The following is a 26,487-nucleotide window of genomic DNA, read 5'->3' on the forward strand; positions in this document are numbered from 1 at the left end:
GCCACCTAAGGATTAGTATCCAGATTATGTAAAGAACACTTACAAAAGAATAGGAAAAATAATTCAATAGAACAACAGATGAAAGACATAAACAGGCAAACCACCACTGATCAATAAACATATAAAAAGATGCTGAATTAACAGTTGAGATCAGAGAAATGCAAATTTAAAAATGCCACTCCATACCCATCAAGTTGGCAATAGTTAATGTCTAACACTACCAAGGGTTGGTAAGGATGTGGGAAAATGGGGAACTCTCACACGTTGTCGGTGCAAGTGAAAATTGGTCCAACCACTGTAGAAAATAATTTGGCAAAATCTAGTTAAAGTTGAAAATGCGTATACCACACAACCCAATAATTCAGCTTCCAAGTATATACACTAAACAAACTGCACATTTGCAAAAGCAGACAGCTACTAGGATGTTCACATCAGCACTGATTGTAATAACAGAAATTGGAAACAATCTAAATATCTAGCAATAGGAGAATGCATAAATGGTTATATTATATTCATACAATGAAATACATAACAGTTATAATAATGAACTAAATGGACATGTATCTGCATGAGTAAAGCTCAAAAGCATAATGCTGAATGAAAGGAGTTACAGAGAGATACAGATGCATGTTTGCATAAAACATAAATATAAAACAAATGTTCTCATATATCGTTTATGGATGCAAATAAAGTGAAATGTAAAACCAAGGAAGAGAATGCACACCAATTTTAAGGTCTTTAGATATGTCTGAGAAAGGAGAGAGGGGAATAGTATAGGGAAGGGTGTTTCAATTGTGTGGAATATTTTTTCTTTGAAAACAGAGCTGAAAAGAATGGCAAAATGTTCACATCTGTTCAATCTGTGGATGGTGGTTACATGTGTTTATTATTCTCTGTGTGCTTGAAATAGTTCAGCATTTAAAATGTATAAATTCAAAATATTAAAACAATGATTTAAAAAAAGCAGAGACTCATCAGCTTAACCTGTCTTAAGGTAGTCTATCATAGGGTTGTAAAAAATCAAGTCAGAATCTAACTACAAATCACACTTCACTTCAGATAGCTTTCCAAAGTGAACTATCTGCTTCTCTTGGAACGCTAGACACAGCTCTAGAGATAATATGGGAAACAAAGGGGCTATGTCAGAACTGCAAGCTGAGTGAAGAATCTAAATTGCATCTTGAGGCAGGAGGCATGACACATTCTTCTGACTCATTGAGGAAATGACCTCTGTTGAGAAAACAGGCTGACTGGCTGTTTGAAACCACTGACTGACGTGAGGTGCAAAACAACACTGGTTTTTTGTACTATTACAAGACATTTCATGGTTGAATGTCATCTGACTGAACAGTTAGAATAAACTATTCAGTGACCAGCAGTGGCAATTTTAATTTTAAGCTGTACTAAGTAACAGTTACATATGTCTTATTAGACTTCTGAGATGAATTAAAATAGGAGAATGGCACCTGACACTGCCATGTGCCTACCAGGTTTGTATCTGACAATTCTAGAATGTAGATAACTCTGCCCTCTGATCCACAGTTCTCTACTTAATGTTAAGATTACCTTTATAATTAAGTAAATATTGTTTATTTTAGGTTGAATCTGAGGGGTGATTTTCTATTTTTGTTTTACAGTCCTATTTATATTATCAGTGAAATGCAATGATCTCCAACATACTGTGACTTATTACATAATAAATTAGATTAAAAGAAGAGTCAGATTTCACTTGTTTTTTGCAATTCCCTCTTTTCTGACACAAGTGAAAAGTTGAGGAGTATGACTGCTCGAGTTGAGGCACCTTAAGTGGCTCAGCTTCACTAGATGTAGAAGGAGATGTGGACCTTGACTGGACGTTAACCTTGACGTTCGGATTCCGTACATATGTGCTCTCAACGGGGTCGGTCTAGGAAGATAAGTCAGGAAAAACAAAAACCCAAGAAATCACTTTCAAACAATGTGCAGCTCTTAGCAAATTTCTGTAAGGCATCATCATGATAACATTTCTTGAGAAGAGGAAAACGAACCTCAGTTTGAATATTCACCTTCAAGATCTGTCATTACACAAAAGCATAACCTCTAGTTCTAATGTAAACAAAGATAAAGATAGCAACAGTTAATAAAATGCTCCCATCTTCACTGCCTGCCTCCTGCTTTGGGCACTGGTCTCTACTATATGTTCTTGACTTGTATTCTGCAAATGAAATACATGTGAACTAAGTGCAGAGTACTTAACAGAGTATGTGCTGCAGATCAGAGATAATTTTGTCCTTCATAAGAAGGAAATCGGGTTGTCTACCAGGCATTACTTGATTGTAAAAGAAACTAATTTATCAGCTTTGTGTTTGTCATTGGGGACAACACTGCCCTTTTATTCTGCAGCAGGAGAAATACCAGCACTTAAATTCAGTTGCAGCCTTTTAACCAAGTGTTTTTAGAAACTCAAAATGCTTGGGGTTAAAATTTAGCATTCAAGATCTTATGGAGCATACTGATGGATGATATATTCAGCTTGGCAATTTTCAAAATTACCAGGACTGCATTTTTGAAATGAAAGGCAATGAAAGCAAGCTGGAAAAGAGGCTGGAGGAATTTGTTTCAACTGTGCTGTACAGAAAGACCAGAAGTTACAATTCAGTAAAAAGAACAATCAGCTTCAGGATTTTAAACATGTATTTAAAATATTTTCTCTTTTCCTTTATTATTATTATTATGGTTATTCTTTTAGGGACTGGCTAGTGGGCTGGCTAACACTGCAGGAGTCCTCTACTGGGCACAGGCAGGCAGGCAGATATTCTGGCAAACCACAGGGCAAGATTTTTGTGGGGATAACTCACATGGTTCCCAACCAGGCTTTATATCTTGAGTTCCTGCACTCAGGAGAAGTGGGGGAGAAGAGGCGTCCTAGGGAGTACATCTAAGGAACTTGCAGCCACAGCTATGTACCATCAGCTAAGGAAGTATTCCCATGTTTTAAAAATGGGGAACTGAGGCATACCAGCTGTACATCTGCTCTGAAGTGTGCAATGTGGCTAATTTCATAAAACTAGTACATTTTTCAAGTGGGAGAGCCAGGCCTGAATCTCACTTGTTGACCTCAAGTTCAGTATTCTTTTTGTGGTACAAAAGCATCTCCACCATAAAGGTACTCAGAGCAACTGAACAGTCATGCAGAATGAGTTACACTGTCTCTTTTCCTGACTGAACTTCCACCAGGAATAGAAGAAAAAGAAAGAAGAAAATAAGACTCTTAGACATATTTTGCCCAATTCACAATTTCACTCAGGGACAGTCATGGAGAAGGTACTCCTTTTAATTATTAATCTGGAATATAAATCTGGGCTGGAAATAAGGCCAGAAAGATCCTACTTCCTAAACATCTCCTCCTTCTAGTTTTCATGAGATTACAGAAATTGCAAGCTGAATAAGAATCCATGGGGCAGGGGGTTCAGTTAACATGGAATTGATAAGCAAAGCAGTACTGATGCATCTTACATTAATAAGAATTTAAAATGACCTCAAATAATCAAGTTAAGTAGCTCATAAAGTATTTAAGAAGTGTCCAAGTAGGGGATTTACTAAGTGCAAAAAATGGGTCATTTTAAATAAAATTTAAATTTCTGACCTGTCACTCCAAAGCCTTTATTATATTAGCCCACAATTTGAGTGAAAGACATAAAAGCAGACGTTCCTGTGCACAGGATAATGCTATGAATGGGACTGAATAGCTAATAGTGGCTTTTCTACCTCTGAGTCCAATTACTTTAAAACCACTTCAAAAATGAGAAAGGCAGGAGCTCTCTGCTTTCAGTAGTACTGGCTGACAATTTAAAGCAGGTCTGCTCTTTGAGCCCTGTGAATATGTGCTGCCCAGAACTGAGCAGGCAGTTTTATTACTTACACTTTCTTGTGCTGAAATTAGAACACACTGCCTTAAGACATTTTGTCAGTATGTGCCCTGGTGAAAGGTTTACTCACAAAAATCATCACACCTAAAAACCAATCCCACTTCCCATCCCCACTCCATAGTTGGTCCTTAAAACATTTACCATCATGTTTTATGACCCCATGAAAATGTGACATGATGACAGGGTGATATTAAACAAAGGGAAAAATATACCATCAAAGTTTAATCCTTGATTACAGAAGTTAATGACTCTTAAGAACTCTCAAGGCTTTAAATACATACCTCTTGGCCGTTCTTTAGAATTATTGCCATTTATAAAAAATCTTTTCCTCCTAACAAGTTTTTACTTATAAATAAAAAAGAAAACAACAGGAATGAAAATAGATTTTAAAATTATTTTCTTAGTTGCATGAGGTAAATAAACCTGGTTATTCAAAAGAGGAAACATTTAGATTTAAAAACTAACCCAATATCAACCTAATAAAAGAGAATAAGGAAAATTAGCATACTAGCTTTTTGGAACTATATGCTCTTAAAACAAATTCCAGAGATTAAACAAAATCAGGTAGTTTTTGTTAAAACTAATTAAAAATAAGTAAAAATATTTAAGTAATATTTTGAGATGACATTGAGTATATTTAAAAAGCTGAACTATGCCATTTACAATGATACTCTGATTTAAAAAAAAACCCAATTATGGATTTTTTTTCACTTAATGTAGAACTGAAGTTCAAAAATTACCACTTTATTTTTCAAAAGTATGTTTCTTAGAAAGACAAGGAACAAAGTTTGGTAAAGATGAAATATCAGAAAAAAAAAAAAAGATGAAATATCAGAAAGGGAGACAGAACATAAAGACTCCTAACTCTGGGAAACGAACTAGGGGTGGTGGAAGGGGAGGAGGGCGGGGGGTGGGGATTAATGGGTGATGGGCACTGAGGGGGGCACTTGACGGGATGAGCACTGGGTGTTATTCTGTATGTTGGTAAATTGAACACCAATAAAAAATTAATTTATTAAAAAAAAGATGAATAAAACTCTTGGCAATAATGTTTTGAATATCAGACTAAAAAATTTTTTTTCCCATATCTTCTAAAAGCTATTAGCAGCTAATACCGGTTAAATTAAGAGATTTACACATTTAATTTCCTTTATTGATTACTGCCAGTATAAACAATATCTCAAGAGGTTTAACAGGAAGAATAAGAAAAATGTAATACCACTTACATATTTTCTATATCAAAGTGTTAATTATCACCAACAGGACTGGTTTTTTAAGATGTGATTAATTTTATCTATAATTATATGCTTACTGATACATTTATAATTAAGAACTTATTCTATCCACTAAAAAGCAATTAGTTTTACTGAACTTTCAGAATACTCAATAACTATAAGCCAGATTTTGCAGACAGCCTAAAATTAATTTAATAATTAATTGGCAATGATGCAGATATAACATGGCAGCAAAGCAACTGATTAATAGCACATCAATTATGTTTACCTTCTGAACCTTTATCATGGTTATAATACAATCAACAATAGTACACTTAAATCATGAAAGTGAAATTCTTTGTGTTTTGAAAAATTGTATAGCATTACATGTAAGCAATGACTTGAATTAGTAATGCAGGAAAAGCTGATAAATATGATATACATCAATAGTAGAGATATCACAATTCAGTAACTGCGTTATGGTTGTAGAAAGAATGATAAGGAAAAAATAGTGGAAAGCAATATGTAATACTAACTGGACAGGACATTCTAATAGTATTTGGAGGAAGATCTTGGAAAAAAATCTTAACTGAACAGTATAAGCAATTCACTCAATATTTCTTTTTTTTAAATAAATTTATTTTTTATTGGTGTTCAATTTGCCAACATACAGAATAACACCCAGTGCTCATCCCGTCAGGTGCCCCCCTCAGTATTTCTAAGCTGCACTCTACTGAGAAAGATGGGGAATATCTTTATGTAGGTGTGATTTTTTTCTATTTTTTGGTTAATTCTTTTTTCCTGAGTAAGCCTACTTCAAGGCATTAGAAACACCTACTTCCTCCAATGTGGTTTTTTACCTACTGCTCTACTGTTTGGGAAAAAAAAAAAGAAAAGAAAAAAAATAAGCTGAGTTATCAGCAGTATCATCCACAATGCCTAACACTGTCATGTAAAAAGTCTATAAGGCTTCCTGAATCTATTAGGATTTCCCTATCAAGTGATTTACAAAAATGTAGTTTTAGGGTACTTCAGTAAAATAGAAAAGTTTTCTTTCCCCCTAGGATTAGGTATGATTTTTAGGTGAACTTCTCAAATTATGCAGTATGGTGTTCTAATAAATAATAAAAACAACTAAGACAACTCATCTTGAATGTGTACCAATGGGCCTTTTCTACTTCAAAAACAGAGATTTGAACAAATACAAGAAGCAAAACACTCATAAGAAACCTGGTTTTAAAATAAAGGATACCAAGATTTGATACAGATTATAGATTTTTTATTTTTTATTTTTTTTTAGATTATAGATTTTTTAAAAAAAGCTTACATCTAACATGTTGTATTTGTAAATATAAAACAGAAAAAATATAATTATCATCAATTAACTTTAGCCAGAAGTATTTTGGATACAAAGTGGCAAGTAATCCAATTTTTTGTATTCAAAAACACTTTATAACCTCAAACTTTCACTGATATAATTTTTAAATTTTTTGTTAATTGCGCTTATGATAAAAAACAGTATTATGGAAATACCTTATCATTTGGAAAACAGCAAATCTTTTTATCATCCTAATAATAAACCACTGAAGACTACAACTAGTAAGTACAATCTTACTAATTACAAATAATGTAACTTGCTACTCTTTAAGAAAATTCTCCTTACTTTCAAAAGATCTATTTGAGTATTCTGTAGAATTTACAAATGTTCTCGGAAAACAAAAGTTAAGCTACATGTTAGCTCTTTATAATCTCTGTTCCACTCTAAAGGAATAATCTAAAATGAAACATTCAATGTGTCTCACTATTAATGAGAACACTGTGGACCCTTCCATAACCACTTATATTCAGGCATTAATAATAATATTAGTAACAAACCTTACTTGTGCTATGCCTAATTGAATAATGCCACTTATTAAGTATGTAAATGGAACCTTATAGCAGACTGGAAATAAAAATATAGCAAACCCTAAATAGTGATACCTCATTTATATGATATATAAGAGTCACTTAAAGAATTTTAACTATTACCTATTGCTCATCTGAAAGCACTGTATAATACACAATCATACGTCACTATTGGATTCTAGACCACTGTTAGCAATGGTAGCCATCTATGTCCTACTGTAACACACTGCCATCTCTCAGGACCACTGAGGTACCTCACTATTGCCACTGAGATGCTTCTCTGCATCTGCTGAATACTTGGTGATTCTTCACTCAACTCCTTCAGAGATACCACTTTTCAGAGGTGGTTTTTAAACTTTTTCAGATATATAACTAAGAAAAAATTGAAGAAAGCCTGGAAAGCAGATTATTAAGCCTATCACAGCTGTATTAAAAAAAAAAACCATATATGCATCAATAGGCTCTAGTTAAGTATGGCTTATTCATACCCTACAGAATGAAGATACAGACTAAATAGTAGGAACCTTATAATAGCTCTTTCCTTCAAAAATTTCTCCTTATATTAAGATTCACAGAAGGGCTCTAGGAGGCCAAAGCCCCTAGAAATCTGCAAGGAAGTGAGATATAACTAATCTATATGTATCCAGAAAACTAAAATCTCTCTGAATTATAACAATATTTTTAAAAAAGAAACTAGTTAAAAATTCAGTCAGTTCAGTCTGATGATTTGAACCTAATAGAATTGGGCATATAACATTTTGGTCTTCCTTTCTAGAGGTTATATGATATACTTAACACATACTCAGATTAATTTGATAAATCCAAGCACCCAAAGGTTTTAACTCTCTAAATGTCAAAATCATTAAAAAAAATCAGTTGAATGGCAATCTTCCCAGAAACTTTATCAATCAATGAGATATTAATTGAAGTCATAGTTTCCATCTGCCACACCACTGGTATCTGATCTGCTTATTCACCACTGAACAGTAGTTTGGAAATATGTGCTATGTAAGGGTTAATCATATTTATTTTGCCATCAATGCATCATGACATCTGAAAGATAAGAGCACCAGGAAGCAGTGGGTGACCCTACTACTCCCCATGCTCTTTGTAAACCAGAGTTTACAGAATTCTCAAGAATTCTGGATTTAAGGTGTTGATCAATACCAATGATTATGAAGCTGACAGGTGAAAGTTTCAAAGCTTGTATCTACCACAGGTATTCCTTTTAATGCTACTATTTAACATGGTGTGTGAAAACCAGAGCAAACAAAACCAGCTAGCCCACTGCTTCTCAACTAGGGAGCGTGTATGTTGTATATATTGATGTTGGGGTGGACGTTGGTTTAGGAAAATTTGAGATCTTTCTACAAACACATTCCCCATTCTGGGGCATAACAGAATCTTGCAGGATAGAGGCAGTGGCTAGCCCATTTAATATTGAGAAACACTGAGCTAGCCTTAGCACAGGATGATGCTTATAGTTTGTTATCAATTCATACAGAAAGAATGTCATGATATTTAAAAAATCTTGGTATCTTAGAATATAAACAATTTATTATTAATATTATTGCCTTAAATCTATAAATAAACTTAGGGATATTCCTTTGAACTACATTAAGTAATCTATCAAAGATTTCTGCAGAGATTTTACATAAAATTATAGTCAATAAAATCTATAACTTGTCCCAAATTCTTTTGAACCTGAATAATATGAATCATCACGTTTTTTTTCCCAAAATAATTAAGATCTGTAGGAAATCTCTACATATTTGCTTATACTATATTCTTATTTAGAAAGTCATTAACTCTGCATGTGATCAATTTGCAAAGCATATGTTAGGATCACATTTTACCCCTAATAAAAATTTAAAAGATACCTTATCATTTTAGCAGTTCGGTTACTGAAATATATGAACATTCCTAAAGCTCTACGGCCAAAGCCACAAAAAGAAAAAAAAAAAGAAAGAAAGAAAGAAAAGAAAAAGAAAAAGAAAAAGAAAAAAAATGCAGAAAGGCAGAGTAGCAATAGCAGGAGCAGCAGCACACAGCATGCAGTAAAGGTAATAGTACATCACGGAGACGTTAGCGTGTTCTGCAACCACAGGCAAGAAGGGTAAGAGACAGGGTGGAGGGCATGGGGTGGGGACACACAGTGTAGTAGTCTCTTACACGTCTGCCTTTGCTAGCTGGAGTACAGGACGGAGAGCGCTTCAACAAAGAAAGGAGAATACTACACGTTACAAATACTCACACATGACTCTCGATGGCTACCGCTGTATTAACAGACAAAGTATATCAACATACACATAAAGACATATTTTGCGATACGTTGAAAGTACATGTATTTTCAGGAAAAACTGGAGGGTAGGACAGTAAAGAAACAGTTGCTCAGACTTGGCCTATGATGACAAGCTTTCACTAGACCCTGCACAAACAGTGACCCACAGAATAACACTCCATCAAGTGATGGATAATTTCTTCTCTGTAAAGGTTGGCAGTAGCGGCTGGAAACATGAAAAAAGAAAGGATTCAAATAATTCTGATTTAGTGCCGGGTAGCATTTAATAAAATACTTTAGTCTTTTACCTACCAAGGTCTTACTCTTTTCCAAGATGCTTCTTTTAAAGTATAAAAGTTTAATTAGGCCTTCAGAATTACTGATAATGAATTAAATCAAGAAGTCACTTCACCAATACTGTTCAACCTGATTAGACATCAGGCTTAAGTCAAGAGGGACCTTCACCTTTCTGACGTTAAAGATTAAGTAATTAGGGTAAAACAGCAGTAACAACAAGCAGTTCATAATTCATTGTACTGAAAAATCTTCCAAGTCTCTGGAACTTGGTGATGTATGAACAGCAGAGTTTTACACAAATAAACTGTATCTGCGTTGGGCAATTCCCTATACGCAACTGAACCTAACATTTGTTTACTGAGGGTTTGCACTACGTCAGGTTTTTAGAAGACACAGAAGGCATACTATTCACAGACTGGTGGGGAAGACACCATGCCATCAAGTGTGATGAATGCTGGGACAGAGGTGAGCTGCAGAGTTTTCCAGGTAGCTGGGGGTGGTGGTGGCATGTACAAGATTTGTAGGGGGACTAGAGGATGGATTTTATCAACTGAGTCTACAGGAGCCAAAATTTCAGAGAAAACTTGAAGCATGACAAACATCCTTCCAGATGTTCAGTGTTACTTGTACAATAGGGAATTTTATTTCTTTCTAGGCGGAGGGAGCATGACCTGACCACAAATTGCCAAAGTGTTCATGGCAAATCAGGATTAGAAGGCCTGCAGATTCCTCAGCAGGCTTTTGTTTCTTTGGTCATCCTCATTGCGTATGCAGAACTATCCTTCCCAGCCCGCCTAGTGCACACTCGTCTTTCACAGCTGCTCTTGCTCTGTGGACTACACCCGTCCATGTGTAAAGACCCCGCTCAGACACTGGCTCTTTCAGAAAGGCTTCCTGCAGGCGTCTCGTTCAGTCAGATAGCTCTGCTTTATACTCCCATGATACACAGGCCATACCTTTTATTAGCGTGCTTCTCCCAATTGTGTTATAATTATTTATTTACATGTATGGTTTTTCCATCAGACTCAGATCCTTAAGGATCTAGAATCTACTAGATTCTACTTCTTCTGATTTATCTTAGCAGCTACCATTGTGCAAAGTATGGTACTGCATGTGTAGAAAGTGCTAAAATGTTTAACACAGAGAAGCTTTTACTTACTGGGTATCCCTACACTTCTAGAACAGATTTGGGAGTGTACTGAAATCATGAAAAAAAGCATGACTAGCTCGAAGTAAATATATTACCACTATCCTAAAAACATGTTGACATGTCTCTCAAAACCATCTCTCCATATGAAAGACAACACAGTGTCTAAACTGGCACAATATAAAGCTAATAATGGTATTAAGTTACCATAGTGACAATGTTCTTCCTAGAGCGTCTACCTAGAAATCAAATAGCTATTTTTATATTTTCAATAGAGAAGGGGAAATTAGACTATTTCCCGATAATATAATTGGAGAACACACATTGCACACACTTTCTCTTATACACACTCACCTACAACCACGGTGTGAAACTGGTCTCACAGCATACACTGGGAAGCAGTATGCTGTTTTCACAGACCATTTAAAACTATGCATTTTATATATGGTGTATAAATTGCCACCATAAATTTCAGACTGATTATGGAAGCAAGGCAGAAACCAAAAGAAGTAATTTATCTTACAGACACATAATTTGGAAAACAGATTTTAAGATTCAGTTAAAAAGGTCTTTTTAAATAAGATACTGAAGAGTAAAAGACTAGGTAGTCATGGTTTTTTCCCTCTAGATTGCCTAAATATATTAGGATATAATGTACAATATACCATACAAAACATATATATAAAATAATATATAATACTGCCTAAATTAGAGAAGGATACAACAACCTTCTAAAATGTGAGAGTTTCAAGTTGGGTTGTATTTAATATGTGGATGGAAGATTTTTTTAAAAAGCATTGAATGAGGAAATATCAGGAATGCCATAATTTCTCAGAAGGATTTAGGCCTGGTTTGGGTCATAGGATTAAAAGATCTTTTTAATCCATGTTTTAAAATTCTGTCTTCCTTTGATTTTTACATATGGTCAGACCTCCCCAGATATAGCTACACAAGGCTTCCAAGCCTCAGATTTCTGTGATGGGTTAGGACAGAATATGAAAGAAGCCAGAAGGAGAGAGAATGCTAAAAGCCAAGAGATGAATGAAGGAACCTAGGAGCCAGGACTGAAATTAAATATTTTAGGACATCTTAACAAGATTTTATTAGGAGGCCAAAATGAGGCACAGAAATCAGCTTGCCAATACTCTCAGACTATTTGCTGCTTGTAATATGCCAGGATACAAGAAAGCAGTATTAGGAGGACCAGACAGTTGGACTACTGGGACTAAGCCTATTCCTTGATGTCTGACCTTTTCATTCACACCTTTAATTCCTGGGTTTACTATTTCCTTAGTATGCTAGATTAGGAAGACAGCCTCCAAAAGCAAGTTGGTACACTCATTTGCCAGGTAAGAGGGCAATTTACATTTTTTGTGAATTTGGCCTAAATGAACAGTGTATAGAACTGTCATTTAAATAAAATTCAAAACTTACCTGGCACAGATTTAATAAATGACAATATGTGTACCAAATATAAAGAACAAGTAGTTCATTTATACAACAATAATTAGTAGGACCTTTAATACAGTCAAACCAAGTATTTTGGGGGTTCAACTAAAAAGAAGAAAATGAACTGAACAGGATGGGAAGTTTGTAAGCTTGGTCTAATTGTGCCTGGACTTGCCACTGGAATGCAGGGAACAGACGGGAGAGAGACTGAGCTGGTGAGCTCCACCTGCCCCTCACTCTCTTTGGTGTTGGGCCTGACACGGAGCCACCCCCAGGCAGTCTAGGGTGTGTGAGGCTGAGAGAAAAGACAAGGTCAAGAGGAAATGATTTCCGTAGCAGAAGGACCCTGGAATCTATTCTACTCTGTCACTGGTGTCTCACCGCACATGGGAATGCCTGATCCAAGAGACAAAGTGTTCAGAGTAACGTCAGTTTCTTTTACCATGAGCTAAAACCCCCTTTTATCTACCATAAACAGTGTCATCCATAATCCTGTTGCCACCACTTCCCTCTTCCTCCAAAGACTGAGAGTCATACAACTTTACTAGTGGGGGAGCAAACGATCCAGTTTCTTAGTGGGAGAATGCTGTGATCAGCAACGGTCACAACCACTGGACTGAATATTTTCTCCAGTTCTTTTCTCTTTCAGAAGTCTATGACTCTACATGCAGAAAAGCCCAACCACCTGAGCTGCCCTGAATTACAGAAGCAGGGTTTGGGAATATCTTCTGCTTCACCTGAGTCGGGGGAAGGATGGGACCTGTGTCATACACACTGCTCTCCTGTCAAGACTGCTCTTATTAGACACTCGACTCAGAGAAAGAGCTGTCTAAACTATGCAACTTAAAAGGAAAGCTCAGCTCCAAGTGTGTTCCCATATTGCCAGAAATTCTGGCATTCACTTGAATTTTGAGCTAACAGGCAAAGCACACTGAGGAAAAGCTGTGGCATGAGAGTGATTCTGTGCACTATGTTATGTGAAAAGAATTACTGTGTTAAAGGCCGATTAAGGGAGCGCTAAGGGAAAAAATAAGGGGTAATTTTGGAGGAGAGGAGGTACTGGTGGTATGTTCCTATGAGGTCACTAGGCCATGGGGAGCAGACAGGGAAGATCAATGATATGGATACCAGAGAACCCCTCATTTCCAGATGCAATTCAAATTCTAGGTCTTCAATGTAATCTACTTCTCTTCTATTTCTACAAGATAGAAATGAGCAAAGAATGACCAGAGGATGTGTTGTATGAGCTAGTTAAAGGGTCAGAGTCCACTTACTACAGGGGGCGGTCATGCACAACACTTCACTAGTTTTGGTACAAAGAACAATCAAGATTTATCCTATCCTATCCTACTCCTAAACAGAAGTTTAGCTCCATACCAAGTAAACCAGATGCGGAACATAAGCACGCCAAGGATCAAATATTATTTTTTCAAAACATCATCATTCTACTCTGGCCTTGAGGATGAAATGAATGGTAACTCTGGGAAGAGTGGTGATAGTCATCAACGATAAACAGAGGTTAACACCATAAAATACGAAGTTAAGAATACAATATATATATATTTTTTAAATGGGAGCTCACTGCTAGCCTTCTCCTTGACATGTGAAAATCAAATATGGTGGTCGTGTGGCTGAACAATTCGGGGTGCAGGGTGCAGTGACTCAGACTAGTGCGGGGGTTTGGGGACGGAAAGGGAGCAGAAGGCCAAGGAAGCCACACTGGATTCTTAGACAAGGAAGGGAGCAAAAGGGAACACAGGAAGGAGGGGTGAATGGCCCCATTCCAAGTAAGGACACAGTCACTAGTGTTCCTGAGGACTTTCCACATCTTGTTCCTTTAAATTCTCAAATCACTGCTTAGTCAGGACCCCTACTATTACCCCAATTCTTCTGAGAAGCAAGCTGGGGTTTACCTAACAGGAAAGGCTGAATGACTTGCTCCCGGTCATACATCCAGAAAGTAGGAAAGGCAGAATTCAAGTCCCCTTATGTGCTTAACCAGTAAGAAGAGAATTCAGGAAGCAAATGAGGGGAAAACATTTTAGGCTTTTTAGGAGCTGGAGCCTGATGCGTAAAGCTTCACCCTGTGTGAACCCAACACCTTTTCACTTTATGAGAGGAGTTCCTTCATGCTGGTTTAAAATTCAGTCCTATAGGCTGAGTGCTAGTGGATGAAGGATAAGAAGGGGTTCTCCCAGAGGACTCTGGAAGCTTCTATGCTACAGCTGGGTGGCAGTGGGGAGAGCAGAGACAAGGCAGGCATGGGACAGCATGTATTCTTGCAAACGTGCTGAGCAGAACAAACCTGTCAAAATACACATGACTTCTAGGTTTTACATTCAGAACTTTTTTGTGGGAAGAAAGGGGATGTAGAGAGGAGTTTGTTAGGAAAAAAAATGGAAATGGTTTTCTAGGGAAAGGAACAATAAAATATTTTAATCAAATTTTCTTCCCATTCCCTCTCATGTGAATAGTGTTTCTATGGATGTGCTATATTGAATATTTAGTACAGTGAAACATACAGTGGATCATAACATGAAATATTTTTGTACCTCAAGAAAGTTCTCTTTTTATTGCACTGTAGAATTAACTAGAACTGTCTCAAGAATAATGAAATAGTTTCCATTCAGAATGGAAAGTAGTACACTTGGGTATAGTATTTCAAAGACAGAAAAAAACCACTTAAAAGTTTTTAAAAATCTAGATCAAGAGCTTTCTTTAGTGGAAAATTATGCGAAATATTTTTCCAAATATAAGAACTATATTTAACACAACACAAAAAATAAGACATATAAAAATTTCTCTGGTTTAAAAACTGTTGCTATGTAGAACATTTGCATTTGAATTCATTTTATTTTCCGGTTTCTAGAGAGATTAAGTGTTCGACATGACAAGGATTTTTGTGCCACTTAATATGGAACAGAGAAAATGCATACATCTGGTATTTCAGTAAAGAGAATAAACAATATACATTAGGGATTTCTCAATTATCAAATTGATAGAATTAACTTAGAAGAGAAAATGGTAGTGCAGTCAATTTATAGTGCATGTAGCACAAATGTTAACAAAAATCACTTTCCACATTAGAAGAGAAATTCTCTCAGCATTAAAAATGGATTTGTACTCAATCATGTTACAGTAAAAGCAACTGAAAGATTTAATAAAACATGTCATTTTAAAAATTTTACCACCAAAAGTTTACTCCTGACTAACAGATAAATTAAATAGCAAAGTGCCAGAAACAGGAATGTGAAATAGAAATCACCATGAAAAATAAAAATGAGCATTTATATATATATATACATATACGTATATATATATATATATGTATATATATATATAGTGACAATAATCAAGTAAGCATTCCAGTCTTCAGAATTGTTGCAATGAAAGGAAATACAGATTCTCTGATGGCCAAAGCATTTTTTAAAGTACATTTCATTTTCTGATGTTTAATAAACTCTTCATTATATTTCAGGTAAGAAGCAAATTTTGTCTCAAATAAATTACCAGGTGTGATAGTTCTAAAACTGACTGCATTACTAGGCAAAATTCTTCAATTCAATCCACTGATGTCTTTTACTGAAGGGCGCATTGGTTTGAAAATCAAAGACTTACGTCATCCAAAAAATCAATCAGTGAAGATGAGGAAGAAGAAAAGGAATCCTATTTAACGAATACAGCAATAAAAAATAGAAAATATGGATGAAGCAATTTAATAAGAACAAATAATAAATCAAAAATTTTGTAAAAACAATTGAAAGGCAAATGACATTAATTCAAATAAATAAATGAGGAAAGCAGTCATTGGCATTGTTTCTCAAAAAACTCAGAAATTCATTAATTACTTTTTAAAGTGTGGTTCTTTTTCTCTTTCCCAAAGGAATGAAATACAATGCATATATTGTGCTCAAAATGTAATAAAATGAAGCGCATGGCAAATCATTAATAATCAAATTAAATGAAGCACTTTAGAAGGGTAACAAAAGTGAGCAGCAGAACCTCTCCGCCTCTAGCTGTTCCCACTGGAATGTAACCTCTCTGAGAACAGGACTTGGTGAATGTGGTCACTACTGTTATCTCCAGCAACTAGAACAGTGCTCTGCACAGAGACTTATAATTATTTAATAAATATAGAATCATGAACTTAAATTTTCTGAGACAAAAATATACTTTATATCATAAAATTTGTTTTTTTTTTTTTTTTTTTTTTACCAGCAAAGAACTTGAGCACCAAAGAATGACAGTCATAGAGTCACTATTTCATTATTATGGAATACATTGCCTAATATCCTCTATGTAATGCTTTTTACAAAAACTATTCCTATCGTAAACTTCTAAAACAACTGAATTGATTTGGAGCTTGAACCAGCATTTCCATATTATGAGCTTTGACCTTTTTTACTTTTTTTTTTTTTTAATAGTGGCTCTATACTTGGGAGATTAAAGTGTCAAAATTATTTCAGATTTGCTCTGCATTTACTGTTTCTCAGGGGAGGAGACGAAATTTCTTTTAAATCTTATGAGTCTCCTATTTAGACCTTTCTTAGATTTTTCTTAAATACAAATGTGATTATAGTTTCCAAAAGAATGCAGAACATACTCCTTTCCTTATATGTTATTGTTTATATAAGATTTTAAGTCCTTTTATGTGGGAAGCAATAAAAGTTTCCTCGAAAATGAATTTTAAATCACAAAGTGAATTCTAAATGGACTACAGGGAATACTTGAAAAGTTTAGTACTTACTTCAAATTGATCCAGAGCATCGGTAGGCGTATTCAAAAATGCCAAGAAAGAATGCTGTGAGTCTTGGTGCTCTATACCTAGAAGACAGCAGCAACTTTTTTTTAAAACTAGAACAATTTAAACTAATTTTCATGGATAACCTTTCCTGTCTGAATCTACTAAGAGCTGTTCATAAACTACCACATTGTAAAGCTGATCAATATTATTAACTCTACATATTTAAAAAATTATGTTAGTGATTCTTGGAATATCACTTAGCAGTTATAGTAGTCTCCATGACATACTTGTTTCCTGACTCGAGTTCCTGAATTTCTTTCTTTTCCATACAGCACATCATAAGAAATACATTAAATCTTTGTAGATTTGAAAGAATTTTAAAAATAGGGTTATATCTGACTTTTCTAAGCTAATTTATCACCAAACAAGGTTTCTGTTTTGAAAAACTCTTACCAAACTTATAGTACACACTAATATAAAAAATCTCTTATAATAATCTAGTGATAAAACAAATATATTTTATTATGAAAAAACTTTTGTTGGGCAGCCCAGGTGGCTCAGCGGTTTAGCACCACCTTCAGCCCAGGGCCTGATCCTGGAGACCCGGGATCAAGTCCCACATCAGGCTCCTTGCATGGAGCCTGCTTCTCCCTCTGCCTGTGTCTCTGCCTCTCTCTCCCTCTATCTGTCTTTCATGAATAAATTAAAAAATAAAAATCTTTAAAAAGAAAAAAACTTTTGTTAAGACCTTAATCTGATTTCAGGCACTGCTTTAATTGACAGAATAAATAACTTATACCCTAGTTTTTCCTCAGATGAAGTTTTAAAAGTTAAAGCATATTTGTTGGCTATGGTATTAACTTTAAATGTAAGGTTTCCAAAATAATTCTTAAAATATATATGCAATGATAAATACTAGAAAGGAAAGAGCAGAAAACAACCAAGCACACATTTTCGATTTCTATATCCTTAGGAAGTGACATCAACTATTTTGTGTGGCTTTCATCCTACTCTCTAATAACACACCATGGATGCCAGATGAGGGGCTATGTTCAGAAATTCATCCAAGCAATAAATATTTATTGAGAGTCTATTATATGCCGAACCTTGTCTAGATACCAGGACATATTAGTAAGCATAGCAGAAAAAAATCCTTGCCCTCTTTTTAAGATTTATTTATTTATTTATGATAGACATGGGGGGCGGGGCAGAGACACAGGAGGAGGGAGAAGCAGGCTCCATGTCGGGAGCCCGACGTGGGACTCGATCCCGGAACTCCAGGATCGCGCCCTGGGACAAAGGCAGGCGCCAAACTGCTGAGCCACCCAGGGATCCCTGCCCTCATTATATATTACATTTTACCATTAAGTAGTATATACAGTACATTACAATATGAAGTGAAATTTCATGACTCTCCAATGTTCAAAATCCAAATAAAAGCTATAGGCACATGCTGTCATAAAGCAATGTGATAAACTTATTTCTTTTGCACATTTAGATATATTTTACAAAGGATGGGGTCAGTCAGTGACATGGTATGTTACAGTCACACTGCACTGATGTCTTTTCTACATAAACTGTCTCTGGAGATGCCTGCCCTCCAAATCTTATACATTCTTCTTCCTTTACTCACTAAATAATGCAGCTTTCCACTCTTCCCATCTGAAAAGTCTGCTTGATTCTCAATTTGTGAAGTCCTAATTCACCTTCCTTTCTTGTTCACCAGGAAATTCAATCAACAAAAAAACTGTCTGAACATCTAGTATTTTCAATGTTTTTTTCCCCATGTCAATTCCTTTATGTGATACCCTCTCACATGGAAACAGAAACTCAACCAGCTTTACATCACTGTGTGTTACAGGACTGAGAAATTATGGGGAAGCAACACATCACATAAGTGTAACATAAAGCCATTAATTAGTTCACTATTTGGTCAGGAATACTGATGTTGTCATGACAGTGAACTCCTTCCTTCCTTCCTTCCTTCCTTCCTTCCTTCCTTCCTTCCTCCCTCCCTCCCTCCTTTTTTCTTTTCTTTTCTTTTCTTTTCTTTTCTTTTCTTTTCTTTTCTTTTCTTTTTTTTCTTTTCTCTCTCTCTCTCTCTCTCTCTCTCTCTTTCTTTTTCTTTCTTCTTAAAGTAGGCTCCATGTCCACAGTGGAGCTCAATGCAGGGCTTGAACTCATGACCCTGAGATCAAGAGTTGGATGCTCAACTGACTGAGCCACCCAGGCACCCAGGACAATGAATTTCTAATAACTGCATAAAAGAGATCCCTTCATTGAGAAAACAACACTCCACATTTTTTTTAAATTAAATCTTCACATTCTTAATGTCCACATTATGGAAAGAAAGTTTAAAAGAAGTTTCTGTAATGGCCACCACATACTCTGAGTTACTTTTCACATTAATGGAAGCATGTTCAGGTAATGCTTTTAAGAAAATGGGAATAAATCCTGAGAAATCTTGCAGGGCAGGAAGTTTAAGAATCAAACTTGGAAGAAAACAATTAAGTACCAATCAGTTCATCACTGAATTCCCTTTTAAAACAGGATTAGATCAATCTTTAGTTACTTCATACATTATTTCCTCAACTACTCTGGAAGTGAATCCTACAACTATTTGAAGAGGGTATAAAGTATACTATAAAAATAAGTTTGTTTTTTTCCCAATCACAAAAATCTTATTTGTGGAATAGTCCATGACATTGAAAAAACAGTCCCAATTTGTGGCAAAATGAATTCTTCTGTTATTATGAAACTTTTAAACAATGCATATTAAGTATGACAAAATGACTCAGAGACCAATCCAGCGAATGTGTGCATCACCTATGTGGATATACATCCAGCAGTGAGTGCCAGCCAGCGTGCTTCGTGTAAACAATTCTCTGACCTACACATGTGGGTTCTCGGGTAATAACATGTATTCACAAAGAATAAGCCCTGATTGATGCAAAACACATTCTCATACCCTTTTCAGATCTAAGCTCTTCAGTGTCCTTTATCAGTTGTTCGATTTCTGAGAGGAGCTCCAAGTTCTTCTTCTCTGAATCTTTTAGTTTACTTCAATGAGGAAAAAAAAGGAAAACTGTCATTATTTTTTCTGCTGGTTGGTGAGCCATCCTACAATATGTAGCTGGAGTTTTCTGGTTTAAATGTCAGTCATGTCAAATTAGGGAAGTACAAGCTACTGCAGGAAAGACACATCCAGAGGGTCGTCTACTCTTGTGTAAACAAACCACTGCAACACAGCCAAGCTTGTTCATTGACAGATCTGTGGCTGCTTTGCACCACAATAGTGCAGTTGAGTAGACACAGATAATATGGCCCAAAAAGCCTAAAATATTTTAGTATCTGGCCTTTTATAGAAAAAGATGCTGACCCGGAGTTAAATGATTCAATTTTAAAATGTCATAAAATCAAAGGTTAAATTTAGAATTTTGTTAGGCTCTTCCACAGAGAACCATGAAAGTGGAGCATTTTTATGAGTACATCTATAGTTTCCAGTTTCATTTAGTCTGGTTTATGAGTGGATGCACAAATGCCTGTGTCCCAGGTACGGGAAGGCTGCTCATACTCATTCCAATTACAACACAGAGAATGACATTCAGTAGATCTTTGTGCCAGAATCGAGTCACATTCTCCAGAAAATGTTCTCTTGCATTTTTAATGTCACAATAGCACTTTTAAGCAAAGCATACTTAAATTTATGTCTGGATTATTTATTACAAGAGTTTATAATTTAACGAGGGTGCCAGGTATATGACCTCCAATTGGATTCAAAACATTAATGATTACAGTTTAAGGACTAAAGCTTCACACCATTACAAACTGAATTTAGGTGACTATATTTCTTTTCATGATTGAATGCCTTTGGAACTTCGCTATTCCAGTGCCAAATGATTTTTTTATTTACATGGTGATTTGTAACATGAACTTTCTATTGTTCCTCTATATCACCAAGACTTATTCTTGAAGCATGTTCATATCCAATCCAATTAAGATTTTCATTTTGTCATTTATTTATTCAGAATATAATTTGCTCTACTGTTGTGATGAGGATTGAAGGAATGTATTGATCTGGTAATTGTCTCAGACTGTGGAGGACATACTTTTCTCAAAACATAAAAGAACATGAAAAAGCAACTATAAATAGAATATACCATTATGAAATCTATCATCAAGAGAAACTCCATTTGTAAAAAACCAATGGTAGAGGACAGAATTCCCAGATGACTGTCTTTGTTCTGAATATATATGTTGCATTTTTATACTAATATGATATTCTTGAACATGAGAGAATTTTGGATTTAATGGAACAGAATCTGAGAGTCAACTAAAATTTACTTATAAATAAGGGGAAAAATAAACAGTAAAATATTAATTACCACTATTAATTTTACTTTATGGACAAATCAGAGGAAAATGAGGTTGTACTAAAATCCCAGCACTGCACACAAGGCCTGAAAGCATTTATTTATTTTCAAATATTCATAATTTTTTTCTGGTCATTACTTAAAAGAAAAGGTGATAGGTATGAACTAAACATGTAACTACTACCCAGATAATTCTGGATCAACTTAGAAATTATTCTAGTAGACTCTATTATTCAATCTTACCATTCTGTGATGATGTTAGATGCTTTAACTTTATTCAGTTCTTCTTGGATGGCCTGTTTAGCTCTTATTTCTGCATCCAGAGCTGACTGCAACTCCAGTCTAGCTGACATATCCAATTTTGCAAAACGACGCATTTTCCAGGGCATATCCTACAAATAAGAGAACTGTTGTTAGCTCCATCCTATTTTTTCTTTAAAATTCAAAATTTAGTAATGCAAGTAAATTTAGAAACTAATTACAAGTACTCTCTCTAATAAATGAGTAGAACTGAAACTACTTGTACAAATGTATAATTTTTCATTAAATTCAGAAATAATTACAGACTCACATATGAGTTTATTTTTCATCATTATTACCAATAATGGCTATCTATATAACTTACAGTTGAACAAAGATCTGTTATGATATCCTAAACTGGCAAAGACTTGGACTAACTGAATTCTCATGAAAAACTTTACAGTTAGCTTAAAGCCTAGACAAACTGATAGAAGTATTCAGACTTATTATAGTGTACTGGAGCTTCCCCACCCAGTAGGATAATTCTCTATGCAAAATGGCAGAGCTTACTGTTGCTCGTGCACCCAAGCTGGAATTCCTCAAAGCTTCCAATTCTTCAGTCATTTTAGAAGCTAAGGCCTGGAGATACCCTCGTGCATCCTTTTCATCACTGACCCTAGAATAAACAGACAAAGGACAAAAGTAAAACAAACAGGAAAACTGTAGTGAGTTATATATTGTTTTTAAAGCATCACACAAGAAATAAGTGAAATAAATATTTTCTTTCAGAAGATCTACGACAGCACTCCTGCCTATCAACAAATGGGAACAGGTTTACTAAACTCTCTGTTATCTGAATGAAAGCTGGTCACACTTAGGGTCGTTCAAATTACTTATATCTGATAAATTAGTAAAATTGTGCCCTTAAACCAGAGAATTAATACTCTTTTAATCTACATTAAAAACACATATATTTACATAATTTCTAAAAAATATTAAGATTCCCCGTTAATTGAGTTCTGCCATTTTGTCTTATGAAAACAAAATGCATCTTTCTTAAAACTGAAGTACCCTATATTTAGAAAATTTAAAGTAAAAATACTCTGCTCTGTGAAAATCAAGGTTGTACTGCAATAAAACTGTTTTCTAACATGGTCAATAAAATAATCATCAAAAGGAAAAGATTAGAATCTATTGAAACTCACAACTGTCTTAACACTATCTTACTGATGCAACTGTTATGATTCTAGATAGAAATGTTTTCAAATTATATTCAATAACACAATTATACATTTAAGAGTTTATCAAAAGAAAGTTTGTGTTTTGTTACATCTTCAAAATAAGGTCAAGAGTAGGATAAGGCCTGCCAGCATATGAAAATCTACAAAAGAAGGTCTATCCTCAAGAAGAATGAAAACAACTGGTATATAGAAAGCTAAGTGTATATATATATATATATATATACGCATACATACATATATATATATATATATATATATATATATATACGCATACATATATATAAAGGAGTACAAATCTGCAGTGCTTAGAAGTGTGTTCTAATGCACCCTGGGGAACATTGTTTGCCTTTGGGAAGGCTGGCTGTTTTAATAAATACAATTCAGGCCACTGAATAGTGATGAGGAAAGGATATTTCAGGTAAACTAGTTAAGTATCTGATGCATACAGCAGACAGATTGAAATCTCGAATTGGCTTTAAGATCTTCTAGAACTTATAATCCGGAAGAGCCAAATTCACATCTATCAATGTGTCTATCTTAAAGAGGCCCTTTAGGAGGGATTTGGTTTTCTTTTCTCTCAGCTGGGAAGGTGTACTGAGGACAAGGGGAAGAATCTAACAATCTAAAAGTGATACAATCATCATAAAAAGTTGCCCAGCCTAATTAGTTACATATTTTTAGGCTCTACATACATGTATGTATCTTTATTGCCTTTTATAAAATATTGTTTATGTAGGCGGGAGGCTGTTTCTTCCAAAATTCTTTAACTTTGGACACCACACATGACTACAACAACCTTCTGATGTAATTCTCTGATCTACAATATAAAGAATAAGTAGAGATGAAGGAAGATTATCTTTTTTTAGAGTAGCAGAAAGACACTTAAGAAAACTGTATTATCATTTACAGGACCAGGTTAATTGGCCTGTTGCAACCCGTACTGCTTTACTGTCTACCACAGCAATCTCTGCTTATGCACATTCTAGGAACCTAGGAAGTCCCATTTGCTTTATTAACTCTGGAAATCAGTAACTTCTTGTACATGTGTTTCATGTTGTTTAACATTTCAAGTAAAAAACTCTCTTGTAATTTTGTTTTTATTTGCATGTTGAGTATGTTCACATTCCCTGACTCATGTGGTTTCCCTCTAAGTCTCAATTTTTTATTAAAGCTATGTCTATTTTCTTGGCTACAGAAAATTAATGAAGGGAAGGGTTAAAAAACAAACAAACCAAAAACCAAAACACTCGGTCAGTTACAAAGTCTAAGTTCTACTGAGCCCTGGTCTCCTACACTTCCTTTTCAGCATCATTGCTATTTGTTTCCAACCTTCAGCCTACTTCCCCTCTGCTCAACACCATCTTGCCCTTCCTTCTACTAGGCTATCTGGATAAGATGACTCATGCTCATTCTCTTAACTTTTTTTTTTTTTAAGTTTTAGAGGAAGTCCCTCATTTTCTCTTTAGCCAAGTCATTTAAATGTATTCCTCGTCCCACATTTACCTTCTCTGAAAACTGCTTCTGTTTTCAATTTCATCATTTTTTTGGCTGCTGTAAACATATACGGACTTTTTCTAATCCAGAAAGGTTCCTGTCCCAATCCCACTCCTTGTCATTGTGATACAACCTGTATCTAATTATGCTTGTATTTAACTCCTCACTAACTCATAATACTTTCTGAAGTCTGATTTACACAACTGTTTTGCTGAAACCATAGTTTATTCAAGTAACTACTCAACTACAAAAGGCCAATTTTGATCGATTTTGTTCTGCCATAGCTAGTCCTCTCCTCCCAATCTCTTTCAAATAATTAATGCAGAAATACTTATTACTTCTATTATGTGGGACATCCTCAGGAAAGAGAAGATTTAGAAGATAACAGTTCTTAAAACGTCAAGGACATAAAATATACATAGTAGTGTCACTTAAGGACTTGATTCTTGAGTCAAACAGACCTTGGTTCAAATCCTAACTCACTGCTCACCAGCTCCAGGACTTGGGCTAAGTCATTTAACCCTTCTTGCTCTCTGCTATCTCACCTACAAAATGGAGATAATAATTCTACCTCATAGGACTGCTGTGTTAACTAAAAGAGAATCCTGTACAAGTAGATTTTCAGCCCAATGCCTGGAATGTACTGTAATCAGTATAACCTATGACTATCCACAAATGAAGATTAATGAATGAGGAATAGTTCAAATAATAAGAGGGAATTTAAATAAAGGGAAATAAAAGTGTTATTATTGAAACCCTTTGCTGATTGTGAAAACACTTTCCTGCTGCCCTCACTAAATTATCCTTTCTTCTGTGCTCTTTAAAAAGAACTCAACAACTTCAATGGCTTTACTGACTAGGACTTAAATCCCCAAATTTACATGCTCCACCCTAACCTTTCTGTACCCTTTTCAAAAGTGTACTGGAACTATGTACCCAGATGTCTCAGGATGAGTTCAGACATACCAGTAAGCAAAATAACACAAACAAAACTGATTATATCTTCCCCAAAGTTGGTTCCTTCTGACTTTCCTACTTATATAATATCATTTTCTTAATCTAATTCAGAAATACTAATTCTCCCTCAATTCTTGCCCTTCCTATAGATTCTTCTCTTATAACATCTTCTCCACCATTTGTTCAGTTTTCCCCAAATTTCCCTCCATTTCACCCTGAGCACCATTGTAAAGAATTGTTTTCCTTTTTTTTTTTTTTTTTAAGATTTTATTTATTTATTCATGAGAGACACAGAGGCAGAGACGCAGGCAGAGAGAGAAGCAGGCTCCTCACAGGGAACCCGATGTAGGATTCGATCCCTGGACTGGGATCATGCCCTGAGCCAAAGGCAGACGCTCAACCATCGAGCCACCCAGGCGTCCCAAGAATTGTTTTCCTAATGCATCATCTAATTAATACCTTTATCCTTGCAAAAACCCTCTCTTTCTTATACATAAATAAAGCTAAAATTCTTACCCAATATTCATGTACCTTCACTAGTCTTATTTCCTATTGTTTTATATGAAATCTCCAATTCACTCAATGTACATACAGGACCCTTTATTAACCTTAGGGTTTTCAGAAAATGCATTACAGGTTCAAATGATTACCCCCCATTCTCTCAAGCACCCAGTCTAAGGTAACTCTATAATACTATAGGAAAATCAGTATTGAATAATGCATAAGGCAACTTAAAGTCTTCTAACTGATCTCCAGATATGGTCACATTAGTTTTTAAACTTTTCAGTGGTATGGTATAAGCTACTTGAAGGCAAAACTATATTTTATAGGCCATTGTACCTTTTATTATACCAGAAAAGTGCATTATATGTGAGGAGATGCATTTAAAAAAATCAGTCTCTGGACTAGCTTATGAGTCTGACCTTTCTTTGTCAGTTCATTTCAAAGAAAAAGTGAAGTATTCTGATGAGCCAATGGTGAGAAGAAAGGCCCCTACTCTAACACAGTGAGGAGCAACAAGGTCTCACTTCCCTAAAAGTTATTCTTTCATATGAAAGGGATACTTCATAGGAAAAGGCAAAGGGGGCCAAGTAAGATGTTAGAAATGCATCCAAATGAGGTCTTATATACAATAGTGCTTGTTCTGTTTTAAAGCTGTTTTTTGAAAAAAAAAAAAAAAAAAAGCTGTTTTTTGTCCAATGGAAACATTTAAAATACTGTGTATCACAAGTTCCTA

At 35.2% G+C, this 26,487-nt stretch overlaps 1 protein-coding gene across 50 annotated transcripts in view; it reads right to left on the bottom strand.

Annotated features, from left to right (window-relative positions):
* Positions 1-26,487, bottom strand: part of CDC42BPA (CDC42 binding protein kinase alpha) — a 320,030-nt gene that overhangs the window by 50,629 nt on the left and 242,914 nt on the right. For 9 of the 50 annotated variants that reach the window (XR_011996311.1, XM_072732749.1, XM_072732763.1 and 6 more), the window contains 5 exons: positions 22,129-22,234; positions 21,562-21,710; positions 19,914-20,005; positions 16,949-17,025; positions 1,802-1,906 (listed from right to left, as the gene is read on the bottom strand). Coding sequence is in view for 44 of the 50 variants with exons in the window: in XM_072732749.1 (XP_072588850.1) it covers positions 1,802-1,906; positions 16,949-17,025; positions 19,914-20,005; positions 21,562-21,710; positions 22,129-22,234 (529 nt within the window). In the remaining 6 variants the exon portion in view is untranslated. Of the gene's footprint in view, positions 1-1,801; positions 1,907-9,199; positions 9,239-15,819; positions 15,868-16,948; positions 17,026-19,913; positions 20,006-21,561; positions 21,711-22,128; positions 22,235-26,487 lie in introns of all 50 variants that reach the window. The other 41 variants (XR_011996310.1, XM_072732778.1, XM_026003432.2 and 38 more) reach the window with 9 other exon arrangements.

This window comes from Vulpes vulpes, chromosome 13 (genome assembly GCF_048418805.1).
Source record: "Vulpes vulpes isolate BD-2025 chromosome 13, VulVul3, whole genome shotgun sequence".
NCBI classification, from domain to species: domain Eukaryota; kingdom Metazoa; phylum Chordata; class Mammalia; order Carnivora; family Canidae; genus Vulpes; species Vulpes vulpes.